Source organism: Brassica napus, chromosome A3, assembly GCF_020379485.1.
Source record: "Brassica napus cultivar Da-Ae chromosome A3, Da-Ae, whole genome shotgun sequence".
In the NCBI taxonomy this organism is placed as follows: Eukaryota; Viridiplantae; Streptophyta; class Magnoliopsida; order Brassicales; family Brassicaceae; genus Brassica; species Brassica napus.
In genome coordinates this window covers 10,226,213-10,238,554 of record NC_063436.1, presented here as the reverse complement: position 1 = coordinate 10,238,554, position 12,342 = coordinate 10,226,213, and the positions used below count along the sequence as shown (strand labels likewise).

Below are 12,342 nucleotides of genomic sequence, written 5' to 3'. Positions count from 1 at the left end.
ACAAAATTGCTTTGTGATGAATATGTCATGTGCTGTACTTGTAATCATTTCTAGTGTCTCAATTGATCCAGAAGAGATGCCCAAAACCTTAAAATTCTTATATATAAATGAGTCATGTACGTAATCAATATATGAGAATAAGTAACTGCAGAAACATCATACGAAATATTGTTTGTACATATATTTAAAATAAGAGAAATAATTTAACGTATTGATACGCATGAATTGTTATTGCTTAACTACATACCGAAAAGTAATCCTATGCTGAAAATGTTGGAGTTGCAAGACCAAATAAAGTTGCCCTAAGAAAAAAACAAGACTTGGACTACACACGTCACTACAGTTATAAGAGACTCCAAGTTCAGTGAGATTGCCATATTGCTCAAACGCCATTTTCATCAAGGAAAAAAAAAGGTGCCAAAAAACAAAAAACAAGAACTTTGTGTAGGCCCAAAAGTCGTGTGTGGAAATGAAGTTGCTGGAGGGTGATTAGATGACCATTTGGATTTGTTGCCCTCTCTTTTTCACATTTTTTCTTTACTACCCAAAAATGCACCCACATTTTTGACCCACATCCACTTTCTTTATTTTTCTTTCTCAAATTTCTAATCAAAATGCGTCTTTTCTTAAAACCCACCCTAAAACATTTAGTATCTTGAGTATAATATTTATGTCTATACATATATAGACACACTTTCTACGTAGATTTTATAGTCCAAACATTTTGATGTTTGGATAATTAACTAGATCTCTTGTATTGAAATTCTCGAATCTCCAATTCCTCTATATATGTTTCTAATTTACAATGCGCACTGAGTGATCAACACCAGGCTTTGCTTCCAAGATCCAATTAAATAATTATGATAAATATGTTAACCATTACTGTTTTGAAGATTAATGATTACAGAAGTTTATGATATAAAGTTATGAAAACAATAGAAAGATAGAAAATGAAAGTTCTCAAAAAAAAGATAGAAAATGATGTGGATATAGACGCCCGACATTATGCATGGTTCAGCTCGAATTTGGTAGAAGTATGTGATTCATACATAAAGCTGAAAAATATTTAAAAGCTTAAAGTTATTTAGTTATATTTACGAATTATTTTCTACGTAAAAAAAAGGTGCGATACATATGCCAGCCTTTGTCAGAAGGATTTTGTGTAAGCATATAATTTCCCCAATCGCTGAGACGTAAAATATTCGATTTGGTAACTATCACGAAGACTCGAGTACGTGGAATCAACACATCCCCACACTCACATGACACCAAGTACACCGTTTCATTTCCAACTCATTTTCTTATAACTTGAAAGTGTTTTTTGTAAATACATAACTATAATATTAATGCATGTTTACGGGGATCATTATTAAAATTGGTCACAATAAACTGGCGTCTGGCAGTACTATAATCAAATTTACTTCTTAAAATTATTTTAGAGTTTTATCTGTTACATATATAAGTACATAGAGGGTTTATCTATCTTATAGATCTGAAATGAAATTTTATAATAAAATAATACCTCTACGTTCTCACCATATCTATAAATTAATGGGATCTTGTTTGATATATACCATTGAATTTATATAATTTATCTAATTAAATTTTATGTTAGATACGAATGACACATAAACCTTCCTCAACTAAGTAAAGTAGCCACTAATGCATATTCTATAAAAGATAATGGATGCTCAACTATATTATAAAACATAAGTGAAGGGTTTGAGACATAAACTCATAAGATATGCAATATCTAGGGATATAATAATATCTATTAAAAGGAAGATAATCCAATGAGTTATTATGCTGTGGTTGGCTTTGCAGATTGACATCAACATGGTGCATATGATATATGTATGCAGACGTGCTCACATATATCAGCATATGCACGTGCAAATACACATGCACATTCATATATATATATATATATACACACAAATTCTTCTGTAGTAATAAACGGAAACCACCAAATATAGTCTGTTTTAATTGATTTTACATCAAGTTTACCAAAAACATAGTCCAAATTGCTTATGGATATATTATTGTTACCTGCGAAACTTCAGTTTCCAAACATTCAAATCCGTAAAGTTCAGTACTACTGCTGGTCATGACATATACTAAAGTTGAGACAGACCACGTACATTGTCACTATGTGATTTGATCGCTATTATTATTTCACACTTGTCATTGTACGAATTGCTAGAAAGTATAAATAACATACACGTAAAAGATTTTACTCCTCTTCTAATGGTCGTAACTAGTTGTATGTATAAAAGCGACTTCAAACGGAGGAAATGGAGATGTGGAATCATGACAACCACTTGAGGTGGAGTTTGGGGGCGAAAGGTAGTTTAATAATAACAAAATAATCGTTTTCCAGTAAAATATCTGCATATGATTTTTATGATATTATAATTTTACGCTAGAATATTTTTTTAATTAAGTTAGCCAACAAAAACTTAAACTATAAAGTTACTTTAACGAAGGAAACATAAAATGGAGCAAGAAAAAAAATGAAAATATCGTTTATGTCGTTCTATTTGCACTTCAAACTAAACACGAAAAAAGTATCGATCTTACAAAACTAAACACTCACCTGTTCCACATCAATCACACTAATAATCTAGACTTTAAGTAGCCACAAGTTTTATGTACCTAATATGATTGGGTTCTTGAAGTCAACTAAACCGAATATTTATATGTAGAATGATCTATCCACTTACTTTAAAGATAAGGAATTCATGTATATGAAGTCATTATAATAAATCTAAAATTAATAACAAATATAGAAAAGAGAAACGAAAGGGAGAAAGCAGAGAACACTGAAAAATTCGAATATCTATATATATACAATGAACCTCACCACTTGGTTCTTAAAAAAAACACATATTCTCTAAGTGTTTATCTTCTCCCTATTCCTAACTCATTTCTCTTATATACAAACACAAATCTTTGACATCTTTGTCATCCTCAAAGATCATAAATATCCCCAAATTTTGTTTAATTTTTCTTGTCTTAAAATCTTAAAAAGCAAATTAAGATGGGATTAAGGATGTCAGAATCAGCTAAACCTTACTTTGCAATGGTTTGCCTTCAGTTCGGATACGCCGGTATGAACCTGGTCACTAAAGCCGTCCTTGACCGCGGTATGAGCCATTACGTTCTTGTTTCATATCGCAACGCTTTTGCCACTGCCGCGATTGCACCTTTTGCATTTCTCTCCGAAAGGTACATTAAAAAGTTCATATTGTTTTTAAGATAACACAGTTAATTTTTGCTTTGCGAGTTTTATGATATTTATGTGATGGTGGATTTTGTAGGAAAGTGAGGTCAAAGATAACGTTTCCAATATTCATGCACATATTTGTTCTTGCTCTTCTTGGGTTAGTCTTCTTAAACCATAACCAAAACTTGTTTTGTTGAATGTATACAAAACTGTTACAATTATAAGGCTAACAAATATGATTTTATTCAAACAGACCTGTAATTGATCAAAATCTATATTACATCGGTCTGAAACTCACATCTCCGACGTTTTCATCGGCCGTCAGCAACATCGTGCCGGCAATTACCTTTATCCTCGCCACTCTTTTCAGGTACATACACATGCATGATGCATACATAGATACATTAAAGCAATATTTTATTTATATTTTCATACGTGGATATGCACCAATTCATACATAGATGTATAGTACAATATGTATGTTATAATATCATAAATTGTTAAATATTAACGTGTTTAATGTGAATATTTGAATATAAAAAGGATGGAGAAAGTGGAGATGAGAAAAGCAAGATGTCAAGTGAAAGTGGTGGGGACTTTAGTAACATTGGTTGGATCCATATTGGTGATATTATACAAAGGTCCTTTCATCAATTTCTTCCGATCTCACCTCAGTACCACCACTTCTTCGCCGTTGGCCGGTAATTATCTTAAAGCCACCGCCTTCCTCCTTGTCGCCTCCCTCTCATGGGCTTCGTTCTTCATTCTTCAGGTATCATTTATTGATCCAAACTAAGAAAGTAGTTGGTGTTACAGTTTCCTGAGATTTTGGTTTACTCTTAGATTGTTTGAATTGATATATATCAATAAACCCTTAGTTTGGCCTATGAATAAGCTAAAGTGTTTAGGTTGATTACATATATTAAAATATATATTTTATATTATTCTGAGATCTGAATTATATGTTACAGCATTTAGGTATTGATTTATTACATTGACTAATCTAAAATATTAAGCTGCAGTAAAATCAGACGAAAAAGGATTGGACTAAAACTTATCACGGTTTTTACTCTATACATTATGTATAGGATTTTTTTTTGTCACTGCTACATTTTGCATAGGATAGATTAATTTATTTGGATCTAACTAATTAGTGGTTATGTGCTTTTTTATTATATTTTTGTTAGGCATCGACTTTGAAGAAATACTCAGCCCATCTCTCGTTATCAACCATGGTGTGTTTCATGGGAACGTTACAATCTTTAGCCCTTACCTTCGTAATGGAACACAATCCTTCTGCTTTGAGCATAGGTCTTGACATGAACCTTCTCGCTTCTGCCTACGCGGTCCGTGCTCTTCCTTTAAAGTTCAACCAACTTTTTATATATATATAAGTCAACGATCAATACACAAATGATGGGTAATTTTTTTATTTTTTGGTAAAATGTTGAGTAGATGGATAAATTGATACTTATATATTGTGATTGGTTCAATTATAGGGAATAATGTCGTCCAGCATCGCTTACTATGTTCAAGGACTTATGATGCAACGAAAAGGGCCTGTCTTTGTCACTGCTTTTAACCCTCTAGTCTTTGTAATTGTCTCCATAATGAGCTTCTTCGTTCTCGAGCAAGGAATCTACCTTGGAGGGTATGTTAACAACAACCGGTTTATTATGATATATACCTGGTTTAGTCTTGTTCTATCGTGTTAATTAATTTAATCTTGAATTTATATTTCAGGGTTCTTGGAGTTGTTGTTTTGACGGTAGGGGTCTATGCTGTGTTATGGGGAAAGCACGTAGATGATATCAGTGAGGAACTATACCGTGAAGATAACACTGTTTTAGAAGCCGTTAAGTGTTGTAGTAGAAATTCTGGTCTCTCAATAATGCCAAAAATCAAAGAACCTGATGAGGATGTTGAAACCGGGAAATTTCAGGCAACGGAGAAGGAATCATCGTTGGCAGTTATGGTTTTTTGTAGTGAAAATGTGAATAATGATTCACGATTCTAACTAGATGGTTTTTGTTTGAGGCAAAATTGGGGAAAAGTATAACTTCTTTTTGATACTTAGTTTAAATTTCATCCCCTGCTTCAAAATTTCTATTTATAGTTTTGACTCTCTAGAGTAACCAAGGATTAATGTACCATCCATTTTGATCTTTAACTAGCTATAAGCATATATGTAAATCACTGCATTTGGTATTCATATCCAACTGCTACATACCCATTATATTGTAGATTTAATGAAAATACATATAAAGATTGTATTTCCTCGTTTTCCATTTTTTCATAGATGTTGGTTTACAAGCTTTCACATAGAAACTAATAAATGTATTAACTATAATTTATTTAGAAGAATTATCAATAAGCATAAAATCAACCAAAAATAATGTGATGAACAGAAAATTGGCTATTATATCCAGTCTGGTATATAAATATATTAATTTCTAATTTACTATTTTCCTTTTATTTAATTATATATATAATTATTTCTTTTAGTCTTTAAAAATAAAAATGATTCAAATTCACAACTTTGTTTGAAAAGCATAAATTATATGAAAGTTGATAAGTGATATTAAAGTAAAAAAGCATCCACATAGAACACAATCGTATTCACTTTTATATATAATTTTTGTAATATATTAGCTCTTTAACATTAAGAAAATACAATATTTTGAATTTATTTATAAAGATTTTGTTTAAATGGATTAATTTTTACCGATCTAGAGTTTTGGAATTTGAATCTAAATTTAGTTATGTATATCTATAATAAATTAGAAAATGTACACTAAACATGTTATACATAGGATAAAATAATGTTTGTTGTATACTTATTTGTTTTGTACATTTCATGAAGAATAAAATGTTTAACTTTTTGTTTGGACTTTAATTTCATATATATATGGCTAGCCACTTAAAATATTTTTTCTATCTGCTATATTCTGTTTTTTTTTTGTTATTTTATGTGAATTGTCCCATGTATGTATAATTTATTATTGCTAGATATTTTCTAATCAAAACTATATTTTCAGATTATAATGAATTGGTGATAGTGAATGAAGAAACTATTGATCTTGTTCAAATTTAAAAAATGCAAATGAAAACATTTTTTAAACCACATCAAGAAGTTACGATAATGTAGTACAAGATATAGTTATTTAAGAAATTGAAACCAACTACAGAATGTTGATAGGTTTTGAAACTCTATTTCCAAACTTCCCCTTGTACAAGCCGAGCACAAACAAATTATCTGGAAACAGTCATTTATAGTCATGTCAAATGGTTATATACAAATCAAACAAGGTTTACTATTAAGAAACTAAATAAATGTCAATATGAGAGATTCATCTCATATGAATGAACACAATTTTCTTAGTTTTTCTATACATTTTTCACATAGAACAATGTCATATTTTATTCTATATAGGACATTCTATTTTATATATGATTCAATATAAAATATTACTTTCAACATAAAATATACACAACCTTAGATTTTTCGTTTATTCATTAGATTTTATTTTAAATCGTTTGATGTTTACTTTTTATTTGAGTTTTTGAATTTTTAATCTCAAATTTAATTTGCATAATCATGATGAATAAAGCAACATATCATTTTAATATTTTTTTAATAAAACATTTAATATTTTTTTATGTATGATTCATGAAGAACAAAACACCTTTTTGGACTTTAATTTGATATTGATTCTTAGTCACTTGAATTTTTTTATTTTATATGTTGTATTCTTAATTTTATCTTTTGGTTATATGGAAAAAATCAGCTAATAATTTATTATTGGAAGATTATTTTTAAGTTAAGACTATACTTCAGATTATCATAAATTGGTGATGGGTGATGAAGAAACTATTTTCTGTTTAACTATTTTAAAAAGCAAATGAAAGTATTTTGAAACCAGATTAATAAGCTAGTATAACATGGTATGAACTATTAATGTTCAAGAAAGTGAAATCATCTTAATTACAATACAAGCCATACACAAACCATGCTCATGCTTAATTATATTATCTGGAAATAAATCATTCATAACATGTCAAATGTTTTCTTTTTCATTTTCTGTGCCAAAAAGATATGACATACAAAAAGATGAATTACATTCTTGGAAGCTGAAACTATGATTATCAGAAGATTGGGAATTAAACAATTTCTATAAACATAAAAACCAATCTAACCTAATCAGTCAAACATATAATAGATTCTAAGAATCAAAACGTTTAACCACTTCCTACAAAGTCAAACACTTGCTACCTTCATCACATAATTTTTCTAAAGCTAGTTTCACCATAATATAAGAATAATTTTTAAGTCAAAAATATTTAGATAAATTCATTTTTCCCTTATTTATTTGTTTATTTTGATCATTATTCTAAATTACATATAAAACTAATGTTTAATAGATTAGATCAAGTTGTTTGTTAATTATATATTTTCTTTGTTAATTAAATATTTTGAAAAAGAGTATAAATTAATTGTGAGTGATAAAAATCTGCGTTACTAAATTTTACATCAAACCATAAAAACATGGAATATAAGTGTGGGATAAAAAATTGTTTTTAAGAAATTTATACTATTAAAATTTTAATTAAATCACTTGTATTTTTAATCGGCTAGAAAAAAAAACAAAGTGAAAATGTAATCAAGTTTGTAAGTGCTACGAAAGTGCTATACTGACTTGGAGTTTTGTAGCACTTTCTTAACTACAAAACTGCAAATTAAACCGATACCAATTGCTATTGATGTGTCTCAGCCCAGCCCCAATAAATATCTTATCTTTGGTTCGAAACCTAGAGCCCACCAACTATTGAAGCAAAGTTACACTTTGAAGATATAGAATTTTAGCCAATAATCTCTTTTAATTAACCCATTATTCATTCTCCAAATGTCGTAATAATAGATTCAAAATAGGATCCAACAACATTAAAACAGAAACTTCAGTCAAGACTAATCCAACAAAGATATTTGTAGCGAAAATGCAGACTATATATCATTGGAAAAAAATGCAGACTATAACTTTCAACATTAATGATGTTAATGATTATAACTTAAGCTGACTAGTTCATCAATAAAGTGACAAACCGATCATATATGTAAATTCAATAAAAAATATAGTCTGCATTTTATGGTACTGTTGTTATTCTGTCACAATTGGAATCAGATTAATGTATACTGGTGATTAAAGAAAAAAATAACTGCATGTAACATGTTCAACGAAGATCGCATGATTCATTGAACTCACTTATAACAATCAACATTAAAAAAATCAAAAATAAATAAACTTTACGTTTCACCAAACACACCCACCTACTCCTCTGGTCCTACCACTAAACATACAACACCGACTCTCTCAAACCTTTCTGTGTTTTCTTTCTCTCTCTTTTTTTTTTGGTTTAGAAACAAAGGCAAATATAATTATCTCTTTTAAAACTGATTAATTATTTATTAGACTATTATCTGAAACAGACGTATGACGTGAAAAGTCACTAACTTATTTGCTGTTGTTGAAAATCCTATGGGCAAAAAAAACAAAGGTTTGTAATGAGTGAGTCTAAATCAACTAACGCACGCAGTTATGTCTGGTCGGATCCCACACCAACCCTCTCTACTTCATCCTCACACCAACCCCAAAACTAAACCTTCCTACGCTTCCCCACTCGCTATCAAAACGCTTGTTGTAACCACCGTCTTATCTTATGGAGGAGACATCATGAATGAAACATCTATTACCGTCGTTGGACCACTAAACAATGGAATAATTTGAGAAATTAAGAATTTTAATGATGGCAACAATACTAGTTTAGTAATTAGTATGGATTATGCTTTTCTATTTTCGAAGAAGATAGATACTATAACAAAGCTGATTAGTATTCTACTTTCGTAGACAAATATGTTTAGAGAGAGGTAATGCCCTAATCTTTGTTGTTCACGTGCATTTCCTTATTAAGACCTTGCTAAGTAATGCATGTGTTTATACACTGATGCAGTAAAAAAACATTTTGCTAGTATATACTCATTTTGTTTCATTATTTTGTTTCATTTTAAGTGTCATTTTGGATTTAAGCACACAGATTAGAAAAAAAATTAATTTTGTATAATTATCATATAAAAACACAACTACATATATACCTAACCATATTTCAATCCATATAAAAATAAATTATTAAATAAAATTAATAATTTTTACATTGAAAGTCGGAAAGAACATTTATTTCGTAACGAAAATATTTTTCTACAACGGCACTTAATATAAAACGGAGGGAGTAACATTTTGCATTGTTATGCAATGAAAAACAAAACAATATTAATTTTTCCCTTTCTAAAAAAAACAATATTAATTTCTCATAAACTATTTAATTCAACCGTTGACAAATCATGGAAGATATATTAGTGTAATTTTTTTGCCCTGAACCTTGCGATTTATTTCCATATTTTCTGGTTTGCTAAAAACAATAAATATATCCATATTTATTACTTTAAAACAAACAAAATAAATCGGTTCACCAACCCCCACCCTAATATAAACCAAAGTCTCAACCACACCCACCTAGAATTCTAGTAGTGAATTCGATTTACTCTTCTTCTTTTTTTCGAACAACAACACAAGTTCAACAACCCCCATGTCGTGGTTTCTTATAGCGGCGGCGATTGTCGCTGCCGTCGTCTCATACAACCTTATCCAACGTCTGAGATTCAAGCTCCCACCAGGCCCACGACCTAAGCCTATCGTCGGTAACCTCTACGACATAAAACCTGTCCGGTTCAGATGCTACTATGAGTGGGCTCAAACCTACGGACCAATCATATCGGTCTGGATCGGTTCTATCTTAAACGTGGTCGTATCAAGCGCCGAGCTAGCCAAAGAAGTCCTCAAAGAGCACGACCAGAAACTCGCCGACCGTCACCGGAACAGATCCACAGAAGCATTCAGCCGCAACGGTCAGGATCTGATATGGGCTGATTATGGTCCCCACTACGTGAAGGTTAGAAAAGTGTGCACGCTTGAGCTCTTCACACCAAAAAGACTCGAGTCTCTTAGACCTATCCGTGAAGATGAGGTCACTGCCATGGTCGAGTCCGTCTTTAGAGACTGTAACCTTCCTGGTACGTAGTCTTTTTTTAGATATGGTTTGTGTGGAAATATTGTAAGCCACGCGTTACCTTTACTCTTTAGCGTCAGAAATGATATATGTTTATATGCTCTATTTTTCTTGTAATCAACGTCATATTTATTTATGTTGACTTTATTTTTGAATAGTATGATTTATATTAATAAATAATCTAGTTATGGCACTATTAATATATACACTCTGATTTATATTAATAATCTAATTATGGCATTATTAATGCATGCACCTGATTTATATATTTATATATACTCCTTATGTAGTTATGTTCAAAAAAAAAACTCCTTATGTTTCTGAAAGATAAGTATTTCTAAAGTTGTTTCAGTTTTTAATTTTTAATGCATTATAGATAATAATAGTTAATTGTAAACTTAAGGATTAATTGTTTTGTTCAATTCCTATTTGTTTAAAAATAATGATCTTTCTATACTGAATTTATTTTCCCCAGAGAACAGAGTGAAAGGATTACAACTGAGGAAGTACTTAGGAGCGGTTGCGTTCAACAACATAACGCGGCTAGCGTTTGGCAAACGTTTTATGAACGCAGAAGGTGTGATGGACGAGCAAGGGCTTGAGTTCAAGGCCATTGTATCCAACGGTCTAAAGCTAGGTGCTTCACTGTCGATAGCTGAACACATCCCCTGGCTCCGGTGGATGTTTCCAGCCGATGAGAAGGCTTTTGCTAAGCACGGAGCTCGCCGTGACATCCTCACGCGAGCTATCATGGAGGAACACACTTTGGCCCGTCAAAAGTCTAGTGGAGCTAAGCAGCATTTCGTTGATGCGTTGCTTACGTTAAAGGATCAGTATGATCTTAGTGAAGACACCATCATTGGTCTTCTATGGGTACGTTATAGTGCTTATATAACAAATTAAAATACATTTTGAATCTCTAGGCTTGAATAGTTGCTAAGACGGTGCATATCAAACCGCTATATAGAGCGGTATAGACCATTAAAACTAGATTTTGGAGAATATAGGCAATTTAGTAAGAATTTAATAATTTGGAAACGTATATTTATATAAATTATCTTTTAAATTTTGGGGTTTTGAAATAAATTTTCAATTGCATAGACAGTGATAGGCGCTGGAACCATTTAAACCCTTTGATTAATGTAGATTTCTTGTAGCTCACGTTTGGTAAATGTTGTGTGTGTTTACAGGACATGATCACAGCGGGTATGGACACAACAGCTATAACAGCAGAATGGGCCATGGCAGAGATGATCAAGAACCCAAGAGTGCAACAAAAGGTACAAGAAGAGTTCGACAGAGTTGTTGGACTAGACCGGGTCGTAACCGAGCCAGACTTCTCACGCTTACCCTACCTCCAATGCGTGGTTAAAGAATCATTCAGACTCCACCCTCCAACGCCTCTAATGCTTCCTCACAGATCCAACGCACACGTCAAGATCGGAGGCTACGACATCCCCAAAGGCTCAAACGTCCACGTGAACGTCTGGGCGGTGGCTAGAGACCCGGCCGTGTGGAAAAACCCATTAGAGTTTAGACCAGAGAGGTTCTTGGAAGAAGATGTTGACATGAAAGGTCATGATTTTAGGCTGCTTCCGTTCGGAGCAGGAAGAAGGGTTTGTCCCGGTGCACAACTTGGGATTAACTTGGTGACTTCTATGATGAGTCATTTGCTTCACCATTTCGTTTGGACACCGCCTCAGGGGACTAAACTAGATGAGATTGACATGTCTGAAAACCCTGGACTCGTTACTTACATGCGTGTTCCTGTTCAAGCCGTGGCCACGCCTCGGTTGCCTTCTGATCTGTATAAACGTGTGCCTTATGAAATGTAAATGTCTCTGTCTTCTACCTTCTGCTGTTGCTACCAGTAATGCTTAATGGTCTTGCTGTATTTCTTGTATACTTGTTTCTTTTGAGGTTTTTTTATCATCTAAAACTTTTGATGAGATTAGTTGTCATTTGTCATTGAGTTTAAAGATCTTTTGTATTATTAA

At 31.8% G+C, this 12,342-nt stretch overlaps 2 protein-coding genes across 2 annotated transcripts; both read left to right on the top strand.

Annotated features, from left to right (window-relative positions):
- Positions 1-2,177: 2,177 nt before the first annotated feature.
- LOC106438007 (WAT1-related protein At2g40900-like) lies at positions 2,178-5,514 on the top strand. The gene is made up of 7 exons (XM_013879041.3): positions 2,178-3,228; positions 3,321-3,383; positions 3,480-3,596; positions 3,770-3,998; positions 4,414-4,572; positions 4,726-4,877; positions 4,970-5,514. The coding sequence occupies exons 1-7, from the start codon at positions 3,041-3,043 to the stop codon at positions 5,241-5,243; spliced, it is 1,182 nt and encodes a 393-aa protein (XP_013734495.3). The 5' UTR covers positions 2,178-3,040; the 3' UTR covers positions 5,244-5,514.
- A 4,167-nt stretch (positions 5,515-9,681) lies between these two features.
- Positions 9,682-12,342, top strand: LOC106438010 (cytochrome P450 98A3). Its single transcript, XM_013879044.3, has 3 exons — positions 9,682-10,349; positions 10,821-11,218; positions 11,536-12,342. The coding sequence occupies exons 1-3, from the start codon at positions 9,866-9,868 to the stop codon at positions 12,178-12,180; spliced, it is 1,527 nt and encodes a 508-aa protein (XP_013734498.1). The 5' UTR covers positions 9,682-9,865; the 3' UTR covers positions 12,181-12,342.